Raw genomic sequence first — 25,216 nt, 5'->3', positions numbered from 1 at the left:
GTGTGTTCATCTACAACTAAATAAATATTTTTTAAAAAAAAGATATGTGTATACAATTCCACTAATAAAAGTACAATATGAATCTTCAAATAAGGAAGGACTGCTTTTTAAAATTTATTTTTAAGTTTTAGGTGGACACAATATCTTTATTTTACATTTATGTGGTGCTGAGGATCGAACCCAGTGCCTTGTGTATGCTAGGCAAGCACTCTACCTCTGAGCCACAACCCCAGCCCCAGGACTGCTTTATAAAATACTATTTGAATATCATCCGGGAGAAGGAAAAGTTTCATTTGAGATTCTATTTTTCTAAAAGAGTATATTATTTCTATCCTTAGAAAAGATTAATACCATGTGTATTGAGTTTTGAAGAATGCCAGACTGAGACCCTGGCCTTTCCCTTCCTGTTCTATTTGACTTTTGAGGATGTCCTGGGTTAGTGCAACTTTTATGCTATTTCTTTGAGGGGCTAACAAGGATGTGTAAAGGCACATATCTACCAGAGCTGGTAAATGCAACTGTGTCTCAGGCATTAGTAAGGGGTTTTAGAGTTAGCTTTGCCTCCTGCCTAAAGGAGAGAAAGCAAGGGAAAGATGTAGATAAGGATGCATTGTACCTGCTAAACATTCCCTGCCTGCAAACAGAGGCAACTCTAAAAGCTCCCAGACCTATCAGTGATTCAGCACACCCCTCAAGACTGGCAGAGTGGTGAGTTGGTCCTGCCTCACTCTGAAGCCAATTGCAGGAAGGAAGCACCTTAGAATAGCAGGTTACAAAATAGGGCAGACAGTCCCCAAAAGTCAAAGGTCAAATGTTTTCTCTGATATGCAAAAGCTAATCCAAAACAAGGGGGCAGGGATTAAAAAGAGAGAGAGAAAAAAGGGTGGGGGGAGAGGGAATTTCATCAAAATAGAGGAAAGATCAGTAGAGTAGATGAAAGGGATTGAGGAAGACCAAGAAGGAACAGGAAAAGGGAAGAACAGTAGAATGAATCTGACTGAATTTTGTAGTGTTTTGTATGCATGAACGTCCGAGCACTGAGTGAATCCACAAGACTCTAATTAAAAAAAAAAAAAAAAAAAGTAAACTGTAAATAGATTGAAGAGGGATGGGTGGAGTGGAGGGAGGAAGTGGGGCAGGGGAGTGCTAGGGACTGAGTTGGAGCAGGTTGTGTTCCCTGCTTTTGTGATTATATCAGGGTGTATCCTGGTGTTGTATAGAACTAAAAAGAATAAATTTAAAATTTAGGGCAGAGATACCAACAAGACAGATGTGCATTGATTAAATGGAAAATATCTGTTTTATAGGGACCTACCATCAGCAGGAAAAGTGCCTTTAGTCCCATTTGGGGCCCTTAACACCTAAATGAGCAGTCCCCCATGGAGTGGCTCTTGATGGGTTGGCCAGAAGTCTATATACAGCTCAGTTTCTTAGCCAGCCCCTATGGAGCTGCCTGCCAGGAAGACCCTATTATGAATTGTTGGCTGCAACCTGCCCAAGCAGCACTTGGAGCTGAGGGAGGACTGACATGTGTCCCCTTGAAAGCTGTGATATGGTGGTACAAGAGGTTTTCTGGCTCACTGAGGCAGAGGCATTGTATCAGGGCAGAAAGCCAGGGTCTATTTAAAATTCTCTTGGGTTTGTTTCAGGATTTTTAATTGGTCCTTCAGTTTCAATCCATATGGAATTAATGGCTTCAAAGGATAGAAATAATCAGCTCTTTTAGAAAACTACAACCTCAAATGAAACTTTTCCTTCTTCCTAAGGCTATTCCAAGAGTATTTTTAATAGTCATTATTTAAAGATTCATATTATACTTTTATTGGTAGAGTTACATGATATCTGAGACTGGCTTCAGAAACTATGGGAGGGAGTAAATAGATGGACTGTGACTGATACATGATCAACCTTGAGTTGATCAGTATTGAGGATGGATGACGGGTACCTATGGTTCATTATTCTGTGCTCTTTACTCTTCTATATACATGAAATTTCCTATAATAAATTTTAATTAGTATTTAGAAGTTAGGGAGAAAAGCCTGGGTAAAATATCAAGTAAATTGATGATTCCCAGTCTAACCTAGAAAGAGAAAATACTAAATTTAAAAAAAAAGTGAGAGAAATCAACAATATTGCCTTTTAATGAATTCCGCTATAGCCTTCCTCAAGCATCTGTTGGATGATCCTGTAATCACAGCAGGAGCCACATTACAAAACAGCCTGGGATCTGACTAGGCAAGGATCATCTGAAGCCTAATTTAAAAAAGGAAGTCCCAGGCCTACTACCAAGTCCTTGGGTAGCTACATTCTTCTTGGTTTCCCTACTTGTTTCTGAGCTTAAGTAACTAACCTTATTTTATAATTCTGTGTTCCCTTTATTAACTTATTAAACCTTTAGTAAACCCTGATATATGCCTGGCATTGTTCTAGGCTCTAAGGATAAATTAAATAGGGTTTCTTCCCTCTTGCAGTTTATAATCTAATCAAGACTAATACAACGAAAAATTAAGATAACTTCAAAGCAATCAAATGGAAATGTACAGAAAAATGTACATTGATGAGGCAGTCAGAAAAAGGTCTGGAAGCAGAAACATTTAGCAGAGACCAGAAAGCTGTGCTTGAGCTAGAAAGCCACATTTATTTGTCATGCTCTGCACCTTGATTTTAAAGTGTATACTCCTTGTAATATATGAATTGTAGCTAGCAGGAGACCTTTTGTTGTATTGTCTGATGTGTTTAATGTCTGAAATACTAAAGCCCTGTTTCCATTTCTGATACAGAGCTGGGAGTTTGGGATTCCACTGTGCAGAGAACTGGCATGTCAGTATGAAAGCCTCTATGATTATCAGAGCCTCAGCTGGATTCGGGTGAGCTTTGGCCCTTTCCCCTACCCCAGCCCAAAAGGAGGTACCTAGACTTTCCTGAAATAAGTTTCTGAGTGAGGCATAAGGACCTTGATTTAGTGCTCTGGGCAGTACAGGAGAAGTAGAGGCTATGATGATACCCTCAAAATACTTGCAGTCTGACTGGGAAACCAGAACACACACCAGACAAATGATGTTGTGATCTGGCCCCCTTAAGGGCCACTGGTACTCAGGAAAGGGAGAGGCCAGTATAGGCTCAATAGGGTGGGAGTTTTAAGGAGGGGGTGTCAGCTCAACTGTATGAAGAAGCTTTTCCTGAAATGTTTTTGTTGGAGGATGCTTCATCTAAAAACTTTATTATAAGAGCTTCCCCATTTAACTTGTCAGTTTTGTATACTGTCCTTGCTCCCTTCTTTGAAGCAAAGTATTCAAAAAGAAACTCAGATGTCCTATGGACTTTGAAGGTCTGCACCAAGTTTTTCCTGGTTGCAGGTGCTGGGTTCTGAATCCTAACAGCCACTGATTTCACCAGCAAAAAGAGGTCAACAGTCCTCAGCTTACTCTTCCCTGTACCCTCACCCTTGTGGCTAACTCTCCTCTATTCCCTGGTCCAGATGGAGTTTGGGCATGGTTCCCCAGAAGTAACTTCTTGACTGATTTTTGAAGGTCACTGCTCCATGGCAGACTGGCTTGATTGAATTCAGGAGAATTGTCTTCCCAATCAAAGTTGGCTTCTAATGTAAAATCAAGTCAGCCAAGACAAAAAAAAAAAAAAAACTTACCAACCTTGATAATGCTATCATAAACTTTTCAAGTTTAAATTTCCTAAACTGGAAGCAGTGCCAGGGATTCTGGCAACTGAGCCTTCCTCACTATTGTTAGCATCTTTAGTTAGATGATAGATGAACAAGAATGGATGGAATTTGAATAATGGGAACAAATGATACTGAGAATTGTTGGTAGGCAGCTATAAGCAACCCCCATCAGGTGTCAGCTGGTATAGTATCAATCAAAACCAGAAATTCTTAGGCAGAAAAAGTCCATATTAAATATGTGCCCCTCAATTGGGTGTAATGGTACATCTTATAATCCCAGCTACTCAAGAGGATGAGTCAGGAGGATCAAAAATTCAAGGCCAGCCTACTCTTTTTGAGATACTTGGGATTAAATCCAGGGGCATTCCACCACTGAGTTAAATACCCAGTGGGGGGTTACTTTATTATTTTCCTGCCTCAACCCCCTGATTTGCTAAGATTACAAGTGTGTGCCACTGCATCCAGTTCAAAATTAAAAAAAAAAAAATTAAAGGATTGGCGATGTAGGTCAGTGGTATAGCACTTGCCTAGCATGCACAGGGCCCAGGTTTAATCCTCAGTACTAAAGAAAAAAAAAGTGTGCCACTCAAGTCTTCACGGGACCATGGGGCTAAGCCCACACCCTGGGAGGACATTCAGAGCAGCTTCACAGGGCTGCAGTAGACAGACCTGTCTCCATCCCACCATCAGAAGGCAATGAAGAAGGAGGACTTCCTCTTCCATGAAGCAACCCCCTGGAGACAGGTTGGCTAGGGCTCAGTTCCTTCTCACCTAGATTGGGCTACCATAATTCCTTTCCAGAAGACAATGTCCAGTTGGGCCTAGGAGACCTTACTTTGGACACCAAAAGCAGTCAAGCCAACCTGAAAGCAATCACCCTTCTTTTTTACAGAAAATGGAGGCTAGCTACTATGACAACATTATGGAGCAGCAACGCCTGGAGCCTGAATTCTTTCGGGTCGGCTTCTATGGCCGGAAGTTTCCTTTTTTTCTTCGGGTAAGTCCATTCAGGTAGTGATAAGAACTTATGTTATACACATAGTTCAATTAAAACTTGTATTCTTTCTTTTCCTTTTTGCCTATTCTACTGGATATTTCTTTCTAAAGAACTGACTGGTTAACAGAAGGCATTTGGCTTTATCTGACTGGACTGGCTGCCACCTTCAACTCTGTTTTCATATGCTATATTATTATGTAGCTACCAAAAAGGCCTGCCTCTTGGGGTTTGTCATCAAAGATAGTGGTTTTTCCTCTTGGCTACACAGTACCTCATACAGCTAGGACAGAGAACAGTTGGTTTGAAAGAACACAGAGGATGGTCCACTTCATTCCTGGCCTGTGGGAACTGCTGAGCACTAAGTTTAGATATGGAAGCCTGTTCTATGCAGCCAATTCTCTGACCCAATCATAGTAACGCTTTCTCTCCACTATTTCCTAGAAGGCTGAGCTGGAATTTAAACAGAGTTGAAGAAATGACTGAGCACAGACCTAGTAACAGCAGTTGAACAGTTATCATAGTCTTATTTTAGTGAATTTTTTAAATATTTATTTTATTTTTTTTAGTTGTAGGTAAATACAATATCTTTGCTTCATTTTTAAGTGGTGCTGAGGATCGAACCCAGGGCCTCACGTGTGCTAGGCAAGCACTCTACCACTGAGCCCAGTGAAGTGTTTTTTTTTTTTTAAGTAGAATTTAATCTTTATTTATAGGACACTGTAAGATATGAAATTCCACATAGGAAAACAACTCACTGCTGCCTGTACCCACCCCCAGGGCTGCCACACCACAACACAATTCTCCCTTCATCTGTCCCTCTACCTCCTCCACCATTATTTCCCTTAGGATATGAACTGAGTGTTGTCCCCACAGAACCTAGTACAGAGGAGGTTCCTAGGATGCATTTGTAAGATGAGTTACTACTGACTCCTGTTTGGAGTTTGGGGGCTCCAGGCAAGACACAGAATGTGCTCTCATGTGTTTGACAGAACAAAGAATATGTATGCCGTGGCCACGACTACGAGAGGCTGGAGGCCTTCCAGCAAAGGATGCTCAGTGAGTTCCCGCAAGCCGTTGCCATGCAGCATCCCAACCATCCAGATGATGCCATCCTACAATGTGATGCCCAGTGTATCTTTTGACACTTGGTAGGGGGAGGAGGGCTAGGGTCCTGGGAGGTGAGACCCATCCAGTCAGCCTGCCCCTCTACCATGTGAATGGCTTCCAATCTTACTTAGATCATCCAGTCCTAAATCTGTGTGTGTCCTCATCACTGAACCCTTACTTAATATGACACTCTTGCTTCACAGAAGAGTAGCATACCCTTAATTATGTGTGGTCATCAGCAGGGCGTTAAGGGGATGCTTCTCAGTCTTGTGACTACCAGTACCTTAGTCCCCATTCTACGTTCTGAGGGGCCTGCCCAGGTAGCAAGTTACTATGCAGAGTGATTGGGGTCCCACCAGGGCTTTTATCACAGGGATACCATATCTGTTATATGTCCTACTCCCATTCCACTTACCTGGGTAATATTATTGCCCCAGGTCTTTGTCAGTTTGAGTGGAACAAAGTGCTAGAGATGTAGAGAAGGGGAAAATATAGGGAGTTCCTGTGTTTTGGTAGCCCTTAGAAGTCTCATTCCAAACATTGGCTGGCCTTTCACCACCCACTGAGCTGAACAGCTTCCTTACATGACAGTCACCATGACTGTGGAAAACTTGTTCCAGAATGGGGAGGGCAAGCAGAATCCCACTTTTCTCTCCATAAAGACTCCAGACAGTATTTTATTGAAAAGCTGTTCTGTAATAAATAGTTTTCTTGGGTCCTTACAACCTTCTCTTACTCCCATGAGGTGGGTATGTGTTCTCCTAACTCTTTCCCATCTTTTTTTTTTTTGTGTGTGTGTGTGTGTGTGATGCTAGGGATTGAACCCGGGGCACTTACCACTAAGCCACACCCCCAGTCCTTTTTATTTTTTATTTTGAAATAGGGTCTTGCAAAGTTGTTGAGGTTAGCCTCGAACTCCCAAGTAGCTGGGATTATAGGTGTGCCCATCACATGGGCTCCCTTTTTTCTTAAAGGGGCAGCAGAGAATACTTAACTCTTGCTATCTCACATTTGCCACAGGATTGACCTGGGGGTCAATTCACCAAGTGCTCATGAGGTTCAATGAAAGAGCAGGGAGGGAAAGAAGGCAGAAAGATAGATTTATCTAACTGTATATGGGTTTAATCTGCCCCTTGAAATGATACTGCCTCCACCACTGCTGCCAGGAGATGATGCTGCCTGGGCCTTCTGTCCTTTGACAATATGACAGAGGTGAACCACTCAAGTCTGTCTCTTTGACAAGTCTGGATTTTCCCTTAACTTCATGCCCAGACTTGCAGATCTATGCAGTGACACCCATTCCAGAATATGTGGATGTTCTGCAGATGGATAGGGTCCCAGATCGTGTCAAGAGCTTCTATCGCGTCAACAATGTGAGGAAGTTCCGGTATGACAGGCCTTTCCACAAAGGCCCAAAGGACAAGGAGAATGAATTCAAGGTGAACAAACTAGGAAAGCAGTGGCAGTATTTATAGCAGATCCAGGGGAAAGCCCCATTTTCTTGGCAACTCACCACTGTTGCATCCCTCATGTAGGTAGGGAATGCCAAGCCTTGCCCAACTGCCTAAACCTGTCTGTACCCTTCCTACAGAGCCTGTGGATTGAGCGCACCACGCTGACCCTGACCCACAGCTTGCCTGGCATCTCTCGGTGGTTTGAAGTAGAGAGGAGGGAACTGGTGAGATTTGCCTCTGATGGGCCTGAGCTTCACAGTTACTTCTTCAGCCCTGGCTCTGTGGAGCTTCCTCTAAGGATTGAAGAAAGAAAGAACTTTATCCACCTATCTGGTCTTTGCTCCCCCAGGTCAATCCTGTGCTGGGAGCTTTGTGTACCTTCTCTCATCTAAACCACACATTATCCCTCAGAGCAAGTATTTTTAACTTCCCAATTTACGAATGAGAAAACCATTCTCTGAGGTTCAGGAGGCCAGAGCTCTCTGATTTCAGAATTAGTGCTCTTCACTGCCACAACCCATCTTTTAACTGAGGCTGTTAATTCAGGAAACCAGTGAGGGGCAATGGGGGATTGAGAAAAGACAGGCCCACATAGAAAAAGCTGAAGCCAGGTGGGACATCACCCTCGATGGAGGATGATGACCCAGAGCTAGTACAGCACATTTATTATATTGGTTTCATCAAAAGGTTATTTGTGGGAAAGTTTCAGCAAAGCAAGCAATCTGAAGGATGCAGTACTGGCAAGACATTAGGGTTATCTTGTTATGCTCAGAATTCTCTATCCCTGGAAGTTGGTACCTGAGCTCAAGTCCTGACTGATATAGCCCTGCACTTTTGCACAGAGCCTCTTCAGTGTCACCAGAGCAACTGAGCCATCTTGACCTGTACCTTTGCACAGGAAGTTCCAGCGCAAATGCAGCCATGAGGTGATCAGAAACCATGGTTCAAGTCACCACTTGCTATACTTCACTACTTGCTATACTTCCAAGTATCTATAAATCAAAAGATAACAGTAGAAAGGACCCAGGGAGTCCCAAGTTCACAGGATCAAGGAAGGGGAATCAGCATCACAGGTCATGGATCCCTACTCTCAGGTACATGATGAGGGATTATTGTAATTCTTGGAAGGACATTGTGCTGTGTGCCCCCAGGTGGAAGTAAGCCCTTTGGAAAATGCCATCCAGGTGGTTGAGAATAAGAACCAAGAGCTTCGGGCCTTGATCAGCCAGTATCAGCACAAACAGGTACACGGCAACATCAACCTACTCAGCATGTGCCTGAATGGCGTTATCGATGCAGCTGTCAATGGAGGCATTGCACGCTACCAGGAGGTAAGCTGGGGCCCTACACCAAACCCACACAGGCAGCCTGACTGAGAAGGCAGTTTTCAGGCTTCTCTTCTCAAGATTGCAGAGTCCTTAGGAAGCCTTCCCAGCTAGCCCTCTCCTGGCTCAACAAACTTGGGATGGTTCAGAACGAGGCTATAACCTCCTGGAAACTCTGTTTCCGTGGCAAAGCTCTCTGGTGGAGAGCCTTTTTACCATTTTTATTTCCTGAGCTCTGACAGATGGATAATCTGTCTGATTTGGAAGAATGTTAAGTGGCCTCCCAAGGGAATACCAGAAGCCAACCCTTCATGAAAAGTGAAATGTAAGATGGCTAAGAGGCTAGCCCCCACTTCTGGACCCACCAGTCCTACCTGTCCTAACCAAGCCATCCAGGTTCCATGAGGATCTAGGGCCAGCATTCAGGCTCAGATAACTTAGCCATCTCCAGTCCTTCTCAGGCAGAAAAACACATCTCTGATTGCCAGAGTTTTCAACAGGCTAGGTTGGAGGTTCTGATATATATACCTGTGAGGTGGCAGCCTGGCTACCTTTTAGGACACCTTTGGAGTCAGGCCTCTGGGGCCCCATCTAGGTAGTAGTCCTGGGAAGTCTTCCTGACCTGGCCTTTGACTTCACAGGCCTTTTTTGATAAAGATTATATTACCAAGCACCCAGGAGATGCTGAGAAGATCACCCAACTCAAGGAGCTCATGCAGGAGCAGGTATGGCTTACAGAACTTAGAGGCCTACAGCTGGTGGGAAGGGCCAGGCACTGTAAGATGACTGAGGTTCTCCCTGCTTAACAGAAAGACCTTGTTTGACACCCTCATAGGTTCATATCCTTGGAGTTGGTCTAGCTGTTCATGAGAAGTTTGTGCACCCAGAAATGCGGCCTTTACACAAGAAGCTGATTGATCAGTTCCAGATGATGCGGGCCAGTCTCTACCATGTAAGCTGATCCCTGGCCTGCCCCTTCTTCAGTAGAACCAGGTGCCATATCCTCTAGACCTGTGCCACAGCCAAAGAAATATGGAGGGAGGTTGAAAGAGGATAGGAGGGAGAAGCTGTCTCCACCTCAGAGGGGCAGGAGGCACGGATGAGTGCTATATCCAGGGCAAGGATGCTCAGAATCCTCTCATTCACTCAATCCCATAGAGTCAGTTTCAAAGGCAAATAATCTTTTTCATTGCACTGTGCTGGTGGATAGAAGTTTCCATATGCAGAGGAAAAGAGCTAACATATATGGCCCACATGTACTGATCTCTTTAGAAATGTTTTCCTTCCAAGAACCTGAAGAGTTAAGGCATGGCTTGAATCAGCCCTCTCTCCAAAACTTTCTTCTCCTCTCTCCCTTCCTGTCTTCATCTTCTTTCTCCATCTCCCTTTCCCTTTCTTTTCTTCCCTCCTTACTCTATCTAGACCTTCCAACTTCCAATCCCAACTTCCTCTATGATGTCGAGTGATCCAGACTCACATCAGAGAAAGGCTTTGGCACCCAGCGCTTTCATGCTGGCTGCTTTTAGAGAAGCCAGACAGGTTCTAGGGCTAGACCAGGACCCAGAAGTTCTCCCTAATTCTGTCTTGGCTCCTCAGCCTCCGTAGCAAGGTTTGGCCCATGGACTGACATACAGAGGGAGGACATGTATTCCAGGACTAGTTTTCCTTGGATGGTCTTTTGGAGAATCCTTGCTGCTATAAATAGGGTTCAGGTGTCCCTGAATTCCCTGTTCACATCATACCCTCACCCCATTCTCAGTCATGGATCTGACTCTAGAGAGGCCTCCTGCCTGGTTCCCATATCTCAAGGGATATAATCCCAATTACCTGCTATCTGCCTCCCAAGCAAAGCTCTCTTAATATCTAAGACCACCAAGTAGAAGTATGATGGAGGCGACTAGGTAGAGATATTAGATGCTGGGCCGGGCTGTCATGGATAAGAAATGCCACTTTAAGGGTGACTCCTGGCTACAGGAGTCACTGGGGAAAGTTGGACCACTCAGACTCAATGGGCTTGACTAGCTTGGAATTATCCTGCTTTGTTCTTAACTGCTGCAATTTGTCACTTTAGTATCTCCAGTGTACTAGTACAGGCCTCAGTCTATTTCTGTGTAAATATGGGCAGCATGAAAGGTAAAAATAAGCTTGTCATAGTTTAGAAGGTAAGCACACTTTCCAAAGGAAAACCTAGAGTGCCTATAATTTCTCCTTCCTGTTAGGATTCTCTCATCGTGTTACAATGTGAAACACTAAGAGAATTAATGTTTCCCCTAAAATTGGGGTATCCATTTAAAGAACTTTAGTAGAGTCACTGTATCTGATGGGTATTCCATCACCACTCATTACACTGTCTCCTGCCAGCTTAGCTGGTCTCTGCTGTTTGCAGATTTCCCCATCTAGATGAGAGCCTGGCCATGGTAGGGTGAGGTTCTCTGCCACATGGGCAGGTAGGTCACCACAGTAAAGAGTACAAAATGTTTGCACACACTCATCAAGGTTTAAAGTGTGCAAATGTGAAGGTGTACTCTTGGGCTGCAGAAGCACATTTCAGCCCTATGTATACTTTGAAAGAAGAATGTGGGAAACCTGCTACTTCTTCAGACTGAGCTCAGAAACATCCTCAGTGGACTTAGAGCCCTTGTCCACCATAAATTTAGGACTTAAGAAAATCTAAAAAGTTGTGCTTTGTTTCATAAAGTAGCAAATAGAGACACAGACCAATATGCTATCACCCAAGAGGGTTTGAGATTAGAGGTTTCTACAAGAAATCTACACAATTAGTAAGAATTTAATTATGCTAAAATAGAATTATTTTTGCTTTTCAATTACTTACATCAGGACTTTGTTTTCTGTTTCCCAATAGACTGTGTCACGGTCAGCTTAACTCATGTCACTAAGAGCTAGTCATTTAGCAATCTAATAAAACCCAGCCCTAATCCTTATAAAATGCATTCCCACTGACTGATAACTGATAATAAATTCTTCTTCTCCTTCCCAGCCTTTTTTCTGCTTACTCTGTACTTAAAAAAAATATTTTTAAAAGGCCATTAACACAATCCTATGAGCAAACTAACTTCAGCCTATTCCAGATGAGCTTCTCTGAGTGGGGTCAGCGTAGGGTTTCATGACCTCTGGTCTGGGTCTCAGTGCAGTTGGGGACATAAAGTTTAGTCATAAAGGAATCACTGCCCAAAAGAAGTCAGCAGTACACTATAAGATTATTTTTGTTTCTTTTACATTTTTGACTACCAGCCAGCTCTTCCCCACTACCCCATATTTATTTATTTATTCTTTATTCTCTGAAACATCATTCATTTCTCAACAGGAGTTTCCAGGTTTGGATAAGCTAAGTCCTGCATGTTCAGGCACTAGCACCCCACGGGGAAATGTTCTGGCATCCCATAGCCCCATGAGTCCTGAGAACATGAAGATGACCCATCGTCACAGGTACGGCCTTAGGACTGGGGTGGGTTCCCTCCAGAGAGGTAAGTCTGGAAGATGAGCATCAGAGGAAAGGAGTTCCAGAGAGTGCTTTCATTCCCTCGTACACACATACACACACACACACACACTCTCACACAGCCCTGACACGGCTCCTGCCACAGGATCTGCATTCTGTACCCAACCAGTTACTTCCCTGGGTGATAGAAACATATAACTGCTATTGTAGAAACCCAGAGGAGGAGGCATCAGGGAAAGTCTTAAAGGATGATTAGAAGCTCATTAGGCAGAAAAAAAATGGGGTGGCTCAAGTGCAGTATTCAAAAGTGTGGAAGGGGGCTAACTCCCAACTCTGAATGGGATTTGTTCATGCAGGCTTTTGGCTTGATCCCAAGGGGAATAAGAATCATAGGTTGTTTTAAGGAAGAAGATAACATGGTGATGTGTACATTGAAGGTGTGGCTGCCCAGAAGTCAGAAGTTCAGGCCTGACTCTGCTCAACTGAGGATATTCAGGTTCCCTAAGGAAGGAAAGCCAGGTTTGGGAGAAGAGGTCAGAGAAAGGAGTCTCTCACTTAGATTTGTTTTCCATGGTGAACAGCAACATGGCCGACTGAGCACTATGTAAATGAGAAGGAACAAATGAATGAAGGGCTTCCTGGTATTGATAGAGGAAATTTATTGGCAAGCCTATGGCCACAGGTATGGAAAGAAGCCCACAGATAGTTCACAGCCATCTATTTTGATAGCTTCCCAATTCAAAGAAGACAACTCTAACCTAGAAGCAGGGATAGTCACTGACTTAGACTAACATCCCACAGCAAGGGAGAGATAGGATTTTTGAGTTGATTCCATTTCTCTCTCTTTAATTCTTCCTTAAAAACCACTAATGTCATCAGACCCAGTAGTTGTAAACCATTTAACTCTAAATAGAGGTTATGCCAGCCCCATAGGCCTTCCCGGACCAGGGGCTCCCGAGCAGCAGAGTGGGGCTTAGGATTATTCCAGGCCTCAGATGGGTGTGAACATTGGCTCTGGAACTGCCCCAAACCAGTGGTGGCCAAGGCTGACGATGCCCATTTCACACATTCCTCCACTGCCCCTACCACCCAGCATATTTTCTCAGCCATAGCCTGATTCCTCCCTGTTTCCCACTCTTGCTCACAGCCCCATGAACTTGATGGGCACAGGCCGCCATTCATCATCCTCTCTCTCCTCACATGCGTCTAGCGAAGCAGGAAACATGGTGATGATGGGTGACAGCTCCATGGGCGACGCTCCTGAAGATCTGTACCACCACATGCAGGTACTAGAGCTATCCAAGGAGAATGGGCAGGATATGCCTATAGGACTCACCTTTCTATTTGGGGGTCTGATCTGAGGGCTGGCAACCCTGCTTAATTCTCTGACTCAATTCAGTACACCTATCTTCAGAGCTAGCAAATTGCCTTCTTTCTACATACCATTCCAAGTCTCAGTTCCTAGGCCTTATTTCCCAAGAAAACCAGCTTCAGAATTGGATGCTTTCACAAATCCCATGGGGAAAGATCCTCTGCCAGATTGTTCTCCTGCTTCTTACTGATAGCCAAGTCCTGCACACCAGATGAGCACAATAGTAGTAACTCAGCAGCCCTGCTACACATAGGTGGTATGGCAATCCCTAGTGTCAGCCATCAGACTGACCTCCATCAGGGCCAAGGGTACAGCAGGTGGCACTGGGCCTGGTTATTCAGGGTATAAAAGAACCAACTCTCTGTCAGCCCTACAGTCCTGGTTATTCAGAACTCTATCATGCTGATTTTTCTCCCTTTGCAGCTCACATATCCCAACCCCAGGTACCAGGGCTCAGTCACCAACGTCTCTGTTCTGTCCTCGTCCCAGGCAAGCCCTTCATCCTCCAGCCTGAGTTCTACTCACTCAGCACCCTCCCAGATGATTACCTCTGCCCCTTCCAGCACCCGAGGTAAGGATGGCAAGGTGCTGCTTACAGAAGGAAGAGGAGAGGGTTTCATGGGCCCCACTCATCCTTCTTTTGCCAGTGACTGTCTGAAATTGTACCTGTGACTTAGAGAATGCTCATGTGTGCTTACAGCACCAAGGAGTAAAGGGCTTCTGCCTCCAAATCTCTTTCTCCATCTCGCTTTAGACCATGCCACTGGGTAGCCAGAATTGAAACCCTCTCAGTAAAAGGACCCAGCCTAGGAGAAAGCTCAGTTCTTTCTCACTGAAATGTTTGCAAGAATAAAGATCAAAGTCAAGGCAAAAAATGGGTATTTTGTTTTGAGGAATCAAGCAAGATGAAAAAATATGAAGAGTCAAATTAAAAGGCTAAAATTGACAGTGGAAAATGTTATTCTAAAACAGTAATAACCACCAAAAGAACTTTCTCCACTTGGGAAGGGCTTAATCAGGAGAGATGGCTTTGTAAAAACCTAGTATCTTTGCCAATTATTGCTTGATTTCTTATTCAGTTGAATAAATATTGTTTTTCACAGTTTGATCCTAGTTTCTGCAGTGAAAGTTGATTCTGTCCTTTTAGAAAGAAACATTTGCATTGATATGGCCATCAACTATAGTATATAATGGTCTAGTGATTCTCAGGGGTGACTATACAAAATAGTGACAATGGTCTAAGATTACAAGCAAGTGAATGGCTATAGCTTCCAGGCTTGGGGGGGGGGGGTCTTGTTGTTTTTCTCATTATTGTGAATACAAATAAAAATAGCACAAACTTAAGACATGGAAGGTCATTAATAAGGAAAGAATCTCTCCAAAGCACACAAACCTATGAGGCACACAATAGGAAAGATAGAGGGAATTTAACATGTGTGGCATGTTAAGATGTAGTGGAATTGGGAAAAGCCTTATCAAAGTGGAGAGAAGGGAAATAAAGTTATAATAGGGCACTTGCAGACTTCCTTCTGAACCATCCAGTCCAACCCCTCATCCCTGTGGGGAAACAGGTCCAGTGAGAGAAAAGCTGAATTTGGAGTACAGGTCTTTACACTTACCAGCCTTTAGTCTCATGCCTATTGCCTTCCTAACATGGACTATGTGATCCAAACAAGGGGAGCTAGCATTTGGAAGCATACCTCCCTAGTGTTAAGCAAGACAAATAAACCAACAAATTGGTACATATTGATGATTTGTCAGATTGTGAAGGCTACAGACATAGAGAAGGAACAGTGATTTGTGTTAAAAAGACACAATGGCTGGGGTTATATCAGTGGAAGAGTACTTTCCTAGCATGTGTGAGACACTGGGTTCAATTTCTCAACACCACATATAAATAAAGTAAAGGTTCATTGACAATTAAAATATATATTTTATACACACACACACACACACACATATTTTAAAAAGAAGAAGACAGGGGCTGGGGATGTGGCTCAAGCGGTAGCGTGCTCGCCTGGCATGCGTGCGGCCCGGGTTCGATCCTTAGCACCACATACAAACAAAGATGTTGTGTCCGCCGAGAACTAAAATAAATAAATAAAGTTTAAAAAAAAAAAAAAGAAGAAGACACAAGCAGGTACAATGGTATATACCAATAATACCAGCAGCTCAGTAAGTTGAGGCAGAATGTCCCAAGTTTGCAGCTCACCTCAGCAACTTAGTGAGACCCTGCCTCAAAATAAAAACTAAAAAGGAGGGCTGAAGTTGTGGCTTAGTGACAGAGCGCTTGCCTTGCACATGGAGGCACTGAGTTTGATCCTCAGCACCACATAAGAATAAATAAACAAAATAAAGATAAACAAAAAATAAAAAGGACTGGCGATATAACTCTCTGGGGTTGGGAGAAGGACACACTGAAAGATGACTTTGGGAATTAAAAAAAAAGGAACCCCTAAGAAGTAGCCATGAACACTGTAGTGTACATCATATCTAGCTATTCTCACAGAAAACATATTTCTGAGTCCTGATTATTGATAGAAGACAGTAAAGGATGGACATTTTAGCTCAGTTCCATTCTGACACTGCTCAGACTCTCCTCTATGCTATGGTTGCTATCAGGGACTTAATAGACTGTCATCACTTGTGTCCTTAGCTAACTAGTTACTGATTTATTCACTCAAAGCTTTTACTGAGTGCGCAGTCAGGAGGCTGTGTGACTCTTGCCTCAGAGAGTACTACATAAGAGTGGAATAGAAATTATTTTCTCCTTATTTGGAAATAACTCTTCACTATTTCAAATTGCCTATTTATCTGTCACTGCATAATAAACCATACACAAAACATAGTGTCTTAAAACAATTTATTACTATGTCTGAGTTAACAGCTCAGTGAATTAGATGTTACTTCGGACTGGAATCATTTAAAGACTCAATTGGGCTGGATGTCCAAGATGGTTCGCTTAAATGGCTACCAGTTGATCAGATAGCTGTCGGGAGGAGCTTAACTAGGGCTGTCAACTTGAGCTCCTACATATGACCTTTCCAAATGGCTTAGGCTTCTCTTAGCATGACTGCTGATTTTCCCCAGAATCAGCACTCCAAGAGACCCAGATAGAACCTGCAAGGATTTTTATTACCTAGCCTTGGAAATCCTAGAAATTCTCTTTGCTCATTTCTGTTAGCTAGCAAGTCACTAAAGCCAAATCAGATGCCAAGGAGGGGGGTCAAATTCCATATCATATTTTAGAGTATTTTAAGAGAAATGGTCACCAGTTTTGGTAACAAACTAGCGCCCAAAGTAGGGAAAGATGGCAAGGGCAGAGGCAACAAGAAAGAGAAGTTACTTCTAGACCACAACACTCATACAACCCATGTGTTGACCCAATATCTCATCAGGCACAGTGTTAGACTCTGTAAAAGACAGAAGACTGTGTATGACATCAAAGAGGAAGACAGATGTGGTAGATGCAGTGATAGATATTCCTAGACAAAGGGAGTGATGTACTCCATTTGGGTAAATGAGGAGAAAGTTTTCATGGAGAAGGTGGTCTGGAGCAGAGTCCTTTACATTGGAGTTACTTCCCCACTCCCAGTAGTCATGAGACCATACCCATTGAACCTGCTGTTCTCCCTGTTGCTTTAGAAACCTGAGATGAATGACCTGCAAAGAATCCTCTAAACTCTTGTAAGTCAGCAGCTCCCCCTGGTGGTCAAAAGACTGAGTGGGACTAGAAAGTAGGATTATGAGTAATGGATCCTTCTTTGAAGAACTCAATCACTCAGTCACTGGATCCTAGACTCCCTCCAGATTCTTAGAATACAACTGAAGTAGTTCAGAAGTCCCATAAACATATAAGCACTTATATTTAAATTCCATCATGAAAATAACCATCACCCTCTCCTACCATGGAATTGGCTGCCCAGGGCAGTGGGAAAGAAGAGATGGAGAAGTTAGTGCTAACACAGCACTCCCTTGTTAGAGGGAGCCAAATCCAAATCCTCAAGTCAAATATTAGCCAATTACATGAATAAAATCATAACGTGAATCAAATCCTCACCAGAGCCTGGACTTTCCTGGGTCTGCATACTTATGTCCCTCCATCCTAGTCCCCACAGTATGGATCAGGATATTAAGTATGCAAATGAAAAATCATGGACAGCCTTTGGAAGGCAGTTCCAATACATTCCTGCTGTGGAATGAGCATTAGATAGGAGTTTGATGTAAATGAATTGATGTAAAGATTCTGGAGTTTTTTGGTTTTGTTTAATTTGTACCTGCTACATGTAAGGCAGTCCTATCCCATGAGCCCACAGGGTCAGGGAGCATTCTGGATTTCTTTCTGGAAAGGTACTTTTAAAAATTAGTAGGATTTGAAGGGTTTTTTTTTTCTTTTTTCTTTACATAGCCATCTTCTTGAGGTAGTCTGTGAATACAAATTCTAAAAGAGAACATAGAAATAAATAAAATCACAAAATGGTAGCAAATTCAGGCCCAATTTTTCAAAGAATTCTACTATATTCAGTCCCCTACCAGTGAAGGACATTTTAAAGAGTAGGTCTCAAAGCTAGCCCTGAGGTTCTACAAACAGGATCACTCAGACCAAACTGTGGAAGAAGTTACATAAAAACTATGGCAAAAAGTACCTTATTGGTATTGATTATGATGATTTCTTGCAAGTACTAAACTTCAACATGGACTAAAATGAATTCAACAACTCTGGGGCAAGTTGGCTGAATACGACTTTGTTTTAGCTTTGTCCTGACAGTGCTAACATTGCACACTCAAAGGAAAATCCAAGAGACCCTGTGTTTGGGGGACAGAGCATCTAGAAGCTGAAAATTCACCTAGAGCCTGTGGGCTATCAACTGTCCAGCTTCTCAGGGCACAACACAAAGAAGGGTTTCACTTGAGCCAGCCAGAGGCATTGGGGTCCAGGTGACCTTCCCATGATGGAATCAGTGCCCCTTAGCTTCTCAATAGATATGCTGGTGTGTGGCACAATGAACAGTGCACATTTGGAGTGCTATCCAAATTACCCATATCCCAGGAAAGCCAGCAAGTTATTCTTTCTGCTTCTGTGGAAGGTCTTCCTGAGGACCACAGGTTGGCAAATTCCTCAACCTATACCTATGGCCTGAATTCATAGGGACTGGCTCACACCTTACATGGTGTTGTCTGGCCACAATATCCCCTGGGGCCAGGGGAGGTCACTGCAGAGCCTTCATAGAACATGTACTTGGGAACCTAGGGTAAAGCCCCATAACTTCCAGATTAATTTTGTTCCCCCAACCATCCTGGCTCTAGGCTTCAATAGAACTAACAGGAAGGCAAAAGCCAGGTTCTGGGGACCTGGAATCTGGGAGGGACAAGCCCCTGAGAAAAAGTGGCCAGTGGCCAGCTAAGAATAGGGCCACTACTATCAGGAGAAGGTAAGTGCATGGGGAGACCCACTATGTCAAATCAGAACTATGTGGCTATTATCTAAGTGTCTCTGTCTCTGTGTGATGGCTCCATTTCAAGCTGACCTGTACCCATGCCTGGGCCCCCTGAAAGAGCCCAGCATACAGGCCACAACCATGCCTTGAGAGCAATGGATACAAGGGGCCCCTACCCATCTGCTCTAGTCCTCAACTCTCCTCACCCTTTGCCTTTGAGTGTTCAAAGGGGCTCTGTCAGTGGGTCTGCCTTGGCTGGAATACCAGGTACAGCCCCCACCATCTAACCACCAGATTCCACTTCATTCCTCTTGTATTTGCTTAGCTCACCCCAACTGCAAGTAACACCTACCCTGATCCCCCAGTCCTGAGGATGTTTGACTGCAGGGCCCTTCATCTGTGGTTTGTCATCTGTGCGTGATTGTTCTCACTTGGTTACAGGCTCTCCCTCTCTGCCAGATAAGTACCGCCACGCCCGGGAAATGATGTTGCTGTTGCCCACGCACCGGGACCGCCCAAGCAGTGCCATGTATCCAGCAGCCATCCTGGAGAATGGACAGGTAGCAGACCCAACCTACTAACTGCCTTCTGAAACCATAAATGTATTGGCTTGGACTCCCCTCATTGCATTTGCTGGGCTTTCCACATTGTCCTGAATGCCTCCCTCATCCTGCTATAAGAAGGCTGCTTTACTCCTGGATGAAGAATGTAGTATGAATAAATTCTAGTACCAGCAATCCAGAATGCAGGTATGGGTAGAATGTCATCAGGGTTGGAACCAGTATTGCTTGTGTGGTTATCTGTATTTCTGGCCAGCTTGCTAGGATGTCCTTCCTCCCTTTGGGTGTGCAGGGGAATCCTCACAGGGGCAAGGGCCTCTTATCTATCCACTCTCACCACCTGCTAGGATGCCTGTGCACACCATTCATCCAGCTCTCCAAACATCCTGCCTGGGGGCCTGGACCAAGAAGCTGCAGCAATTAACTCACTCCCCTGTGCAGTCTGCCCCCTACCCTTCTATCCAAGTTCATAAGTCACCTCCAAGTGATTATCACCTGGCCCCAGAATGCCAAGAGTTTCTCAACATTACTTTCCCTGTGCCTGATTAGCCCTATAAAGCAGAGAGAACAGATTTGGTTGGCAGACCCAGTCAGAACAGCAGAGCCTATCTAACTCCAGGCTTGGGTGGTACCTTTTCTCTAACCTCAATGCTAACATGGAGCTCTGTGGGGCCTCTTCAGAAGGCATAACCTGTCAGTCTCCTGAGGGAAGCAGGATCCTTAAATCCTACCAGTGGGCCTCCCTGGCCAGACAAAAGGATGCAGATAGTTAAATACCTATGTCCTATTTCATAGAGCCTGTACAAGACAACCTGGGTAGTGACTCAAATGTCCATGGGAGTGCTCAGAACCAGACACCCCTGGACAGTATTCCCCAGGGCTGGCATGGAGTTCTCAGAGCATCTCAAACAGAAGCCATCCCATTGCTTTGATGTCCCCATCTGATCTTGGAACCTCCTGGCTCCTATAGTCCATGCTTCCCAAGATGTAACTGGCTGTTTTCCACTTTTCTTTTTTCTTTTCTTCCTTCCCTCAGCCACCAAACTTCCAACGGGCCCTGTTCCAGCAAGTAGTTGGAGCCTGCAAACCCTGCAGTGATCCCAATTTATCTGTAGCTGAAAAAGGTATTGTTCTTCCTCCATGGGCTCCCCGACATCTGTCCCAATCTTGAGTGTTTGATTCTGGTCCCTGAGTACCAACGGGCCAGGTCTGAGCCACACCCCAACACCCAAGTGTGTCTATCTGTCCAGAATGCTAACCAATTACTATGCTCACTATTTAATCCACAGCTGGTTTAGATCATGTCACTTTGTATCTCTGCTTCTTTCCAAGGCCCATCCTCAGAGAGGCTCCAGCTGCCACCTGTCCTAAGTCTAGCTTTATGGAAATTTGGGTATTGTGTGGGGGACCTCCCTAGGCACTTCCTAGCCAGCCCCAAAATTTAGCAGGCCCTTTGGTCCCTCTCAACTTGGGCCTTCAGGGACCCCTCTCCTTGAAGCTCAAAACAGGCTTGTGGGGGGGGGGGGAACTCCCAAGAGGAATGGAAAGGTGGAAAGGACATACCATGGCAAAGTGAAATTCCCAAACACAAACTTCTCCAGGGAAAGCCCTGTCAGCAGCTACTGTGAGTCCATCTACATTTCAAGGCCATCAACCATACGATAAGACTGAGCAATCCTCCTTAGAACTGAGCCATTTAGATTGTGGGCATTTTACCCTACATTCTACTTCTACAAACTAATGGCAACAGCCTCTGACCCCTACTACATTGGCCTGAAGCCCCAGATAACTGAGTTAATTTCAACACAGAGCAATAAACTAAGTGGGGACAAAGCCACCCAGATCCTGGCTCCATATCAGCCCTGTTCACATAGGTTCTCCTCCTCCTTCATCCATCTGTTGGAGTTCAGGGCATACTCACTTCCCACCTATATTGGCCTGCCATCTGGCCCTCCAAAGCTATATTCATGTTGTCATTGCACCTGTTCACCAACTGCTGTCTACTATCCCCACTGTCATTGTTCCTCCCCTGCACATCAGGACAGGAGAACAAAGACCTCTGTGTTCTCTTTAACTGGGTCCACAACCTGAGTACCTGGTGGGCATTGATGCCAGATGGTCAGCCACAAAGTGCCTACTGAAGATGCCTTCCTACCTCAAGGCTGCACATCCTGAAAACATGCAGTTCTTGGATTCCTGAACCTATGACCCAAACCAAAGTGCCCCTTCTGGCCTTGAGGCAACAAACCACAAGGATTTTTCATCACCTAAAATGCAGAGCAATCTCAGAACTAGCCAAGAGCCCCAACAGGTCTTCAGGGCTCTCATGAGTATTGATAGCCAGACCAAGATACTATACCAGCTGGACCCAGAAGCAACTCAGACCTCAGGCTAGACTACATCAAGAAGCTACACATGACCATTCTAGGTATGGGAGGCAAAGAGTTGCCTCAGAACAAAGGCTGAGCCCCAAACAAGCATGTTCACACTACAAGGTCAGCACTTAGTGGGCAGAAAATTAGACATTTGCCCAGTGGCAACACATTAGCAAGTCTCCATCTGAATCCTCCAGGGCAGGAACTGTACATACTTGCCACCATTCTCTTGTCAGTTAGGGTCCTGAGTCTCCTTAGGACTCCACCTTTCTCTTACAGATATCTTTCTTCACCAGCAATTAAATACCATACTAGGCAAGCCTACTTTGGGGATAGGGGCTGTGCTGTGGGGACCTCAGTCCAGTGCTGAACAGTTGTTAATGCTGAAAAAGAGGTCAAGATACTGGGAATTTCCCTTTCTTCTAAGATAGGTCATTCAATCTTAGCCCCAGTGCATGACTGGCCTTTTGCTGCATGAAAAAGGTCTCTTGTCCCCACTGTTCACAAACTTCAAGCTAAGAGCCCAGCTTGGTGACTTCTGATTCACATGGAGTAGCTCAGGAAGGCACTCTTTTGTAAACCATTATATCCTTGCCAGCTTCCCCCCCCCATATCTTTCCTACCCTTGAGTTTCCTCAGGTCCTTGTAAGTGAACTTTTGCAATCCCAACAATTCTTCCAGGAACTAGGAGTGCATCTGAGATCATGGGCTGTTGGAATCCCTTTGGGGAAGCTCCTCAGACCCACCTCCAAGCTTTTCCCCCAAGATCTATGGCTTTTTATGTAGATGGTGCTTTTCTTTCTTTTTTTTTTTTTTTTTTGGGGGGGGGGGTACGGGGAGGGGGGTGGATGGTGGTTAGTACTGAAGACCAAGAAGTTCCTGCTGCATCTTGGCAAGAGCCTGGGCAAAGATGGACCTCTTCTTTGGGTGGCTTAGGCTTTCTGAGGAGATTGCTGGTGGAATCCACTTGATGCTCATCAGATTTAGAATTCTTTCCTCCCTGATGGCAACAGCTGAGCATCTACCCTCTGCCCAATGGTTGCCACACCCCTCCTTCCTGCCACCAGGCAACAACTGAACAGTCCTCCTTAGAACTGAAACTGTTTAGATAATGGAATTTTACTCTGTGTTCTTCTAAAAGCCTCTGTTAGTCCCTAAAAAAAGAAGAAAGATGGATTTCATCCCCTTATCCCTCGTTACCATGGGTCCCGCCCCTCTTGGCCACTTTCCTCAAAAGCCAGACTCCAGTTCCTTCCCTTCCAGGCTTTGGAATTTCCCAGTATCTGAACTGGAAGAACCCAAGTCCAGGTGCCTCAGGCTCCCTTTAGCTATCCCAGCCTCAGAAAAGAGCCAGTGACCAGGCACCTAGACTGTGACCTACTCTTCCCTGCTACTAATAGTCCAAAAGTATCCAGATAAAGGGCATATTTCTTCTTACTGGTATTTGTTCTTTAGGATGAATCAGCTTCCTGGTTTCATATGTCCTCTCCCATACCTGCAGAGTGGCACTCTTAGACTTCAAGTTTCAGCCATTGCTTCTCTCCTCTCCCCTCCTACAAAGTCTTTCACCCCAACTGTGGCTAAGAGGCAAGCCAGTATTATGTCACTGGATTTCTCCTTAGCCTAGGGCCCACTCTACTCTGCATCCATGGCATGTAGGGGCCTCTAGATACACCCCAAAGCTTCTGTGGGCTCCATAGCCTTCCATCCTCTCAGGAAGCAGTAGGTCCAGTTGGGCATGGGCTGTAGTTCCTGAGCTTTATACTTTCTTCCAACAGGTACATTGAACACTTCTCCTTGCCTAGAAAAACCTCTTGTGCATCTCAAATCCACCAGTGGGAATAGGAGCAACAGGGATGGGTCAAAGTTTGAATGTCACTACATGCCCTTGTAGGGCTAGTTTGGGAAGCAGGTCCTATGTGCTCCTTGGGAATGTTCTGGGAGCTCTGGAAGGAAGCAGTCTCTGGCTCCCATCCTGCTCCCTACTTTTCACACAGGGCCTGGACAGTAGACATGCCCTAGCTTGACTTTGGCATGGAGCTCTAGGGCCTGCACTCTCCATATTTTCTTGGTCTCTTCAGCCTAGTCTGTTCTGCTCTTCTGTTCTCTTCTGCTTTCCCTTCTGGCAAATCCCAGAGACTGCAGATGTTCACTCCTTACTGCACTTTCTCTCAGCTTTTCTCATCTTGAATACTCTTCAGATATCAGCTGTTTTCATCCTCTTAGGCAACTTTAGTCCACTTCTGTGAACCACTGTGCCTTGCTTGGCCAGTGTTTTTTAGTTCCAGGGGCTGGCATGCCACTCCCATGTGTTTTGGATACACAGTGCACACACAGAGAATCCACAGGCTTATAGGATGGGCTTCTCCCAGAGGGTAGCTGAAGGAGTAACTTCCATTCACACCATCTCTTTCCACCCTTCAGCGGTGCCAGCAGCCCCCAGCAGCTGGAGCCTGGATAGTGGAGTCCGGGAGGCCCAGCCCTTCCTGTCTGCCCACATGGGGCACAGCCTGGCCCCCCCAGTGCCTCCCCGAAGCCTGCTGCATGGTAAGAAGACCTCCAGCGGGTCCCCCAAGTAATCCTGGTCTCAGACTCTGCTCCAAGACCAGATCAACACCTGTCCAGGCTGAGAAGATAGGCCATCCTCTGGGTCAACACAACCAAAGAAAAAAATATGCATTCCACAGGAAGGATTCTGCTGGGCACTGGGGTCAGTGAGGTTTTGGAGTCCAGCAGGTTAGCTCAGTAAGGCAATGAGGGAAGCAGAAGACAACGGAATCAACTCTGCCAGGTGCTCCGCTCACCAGCCTGTCATCACCTAGCAGTGGGCTAGAGCTCTTACAGCCTGCAGCCTATTGTTCTATGAGCTCTGAAGCACTCAACTTTCCTGGCCTCCTGTGTGAATAGGTTTCTTTTATCCCAGCAGCCTGTTTTGGAGAACGTCAATGTAAAGAAGTTTTCCCATCACCCTCAATACTGAGGGGTCCCCAGGGAACTCTTTCCACACCTGTCCAGTTGGCCCAGCAAGATGGTGCTGGTGTGCAACCTGAGCAGGGGCCCCTGATGAGGTTCTGGTTCTGTTCCCTTCGCAGGTCATTACTCCTTACATTTTGACGCCTTCCATCACCCTTTGGGTGATACTCCCCCAGCCCTCCCTGCCCGGACCCTGCGCAAGGTAATGTATTGAAACAACAGTCCCACCATTTCATCTGCTGTAGAATCATCTTTGGGTCTATGAGAGGAACCTGAGGTCTCCTCTGCTTCACTGTCCCTGAGAGCTCAGACTGGCAGAAGCTGGGGGTAGCCAGAGCCATACTTGAGCTGCAGGTAACCAGTGCATCCTGCAACCAATGTAATGAGAACAGGGAGATCAGAGGGCTTTGGAGACAACATGATACCAAGAGTGTATGGGCAATGAGCACTAAAAGACAAGTGCTCTCTGCCAATAT

At 45.0% G+C, this 25,216-nt stretch overlaps 1 protein-coding gene across 8 annotated transcripts in view; it reads left to right on the top strand.

Moving 5' to 3' along the window:
* The window catches only part of Dock3 (dedicator of cytokinesis 3), a 680,226-nt gene that overhangs the window by 651,337 nt on the left and 3,673 nt on the right, over positions 1–25,216 (top strand). For 4 of the 8 annotated variants that reach the window (XM_058574833.1, XM_058574838.1, XM_058574834.1 and 1 more), the window contains 15 exons: positions 2,781–2,867; positions 4,572–4,676; positions 5,666–5,807; positions 7,056–7,222; positions 7,375–7,461; positions 8,389–8,568; positions 9,204–9,287; positions 9,398–9,514; positions 11,888–12,009; positions 13,170–13,308; positions 13,818–13,965; positions 19,274–19,392; positions 20,429–20,516; positions 24,192–24,314; positions 24,860–24,942. In XM_058574833.1, coding sequence (XP_058430816.1) covers positions 2,781–2,867; positions 4,572–4,676; positions 5,666–5,807; positions 7,056–7,222; positions 7,375–7,461; positions 8,389–8,568; positions 9,204–9,287; positions 9,398–9,514; positions 11,888–12,009; positions 13,170–13,308; positions 13,818–13,965; positions 19,274–19,392; positions 20,429–20,516; positions 24,192–24,314; positions 24,860–24,942 — 1,791 coding nt within the window. The remainder of the gene's footprint in view (positions 1–2,780; positions 2,868–4,571; positions 4,677–5,665; positions 5,808–7,055; positions 7,223–7,374; positions 7,462–8,388; positions 8,569–9,203; positions 9,288–9,397; positions 9,515–11,887; positions 12,010–13,169; positions 13,309–13,817; positions 13,966–19,273; positions 19,393–20,428; positions 20,517–24,191; positions 24,315–24,859; positions 24,943–25,216) is intronic. The other 4 variants (XM_058574836.1, XM_058574835.1, XM_058574832.1 and 1 more) reach the window with 4 other exon arrangements.

Source organism: Marmota monax, unplaced genomic scaffold (genome assembly GCF_021218885.2).
Source record: "Marmota monax isolate L192 unplaced genomic scaffold, Marmota_monax_Labrador192_F-V1.1 WCK01_AAM20220418_F8-fsc00022, whole genome shotgun sequence".
NCBI classification, from domain to species: domain Eukaryota; kingdom Metazoa; phylum Chordata; class Mammalia; order Rodentia; family Sciuridae; genus Marmota; species Marmota monax.
This window is presented reverse-complemented; position numbering and strand designations above follow the sequence as displayed.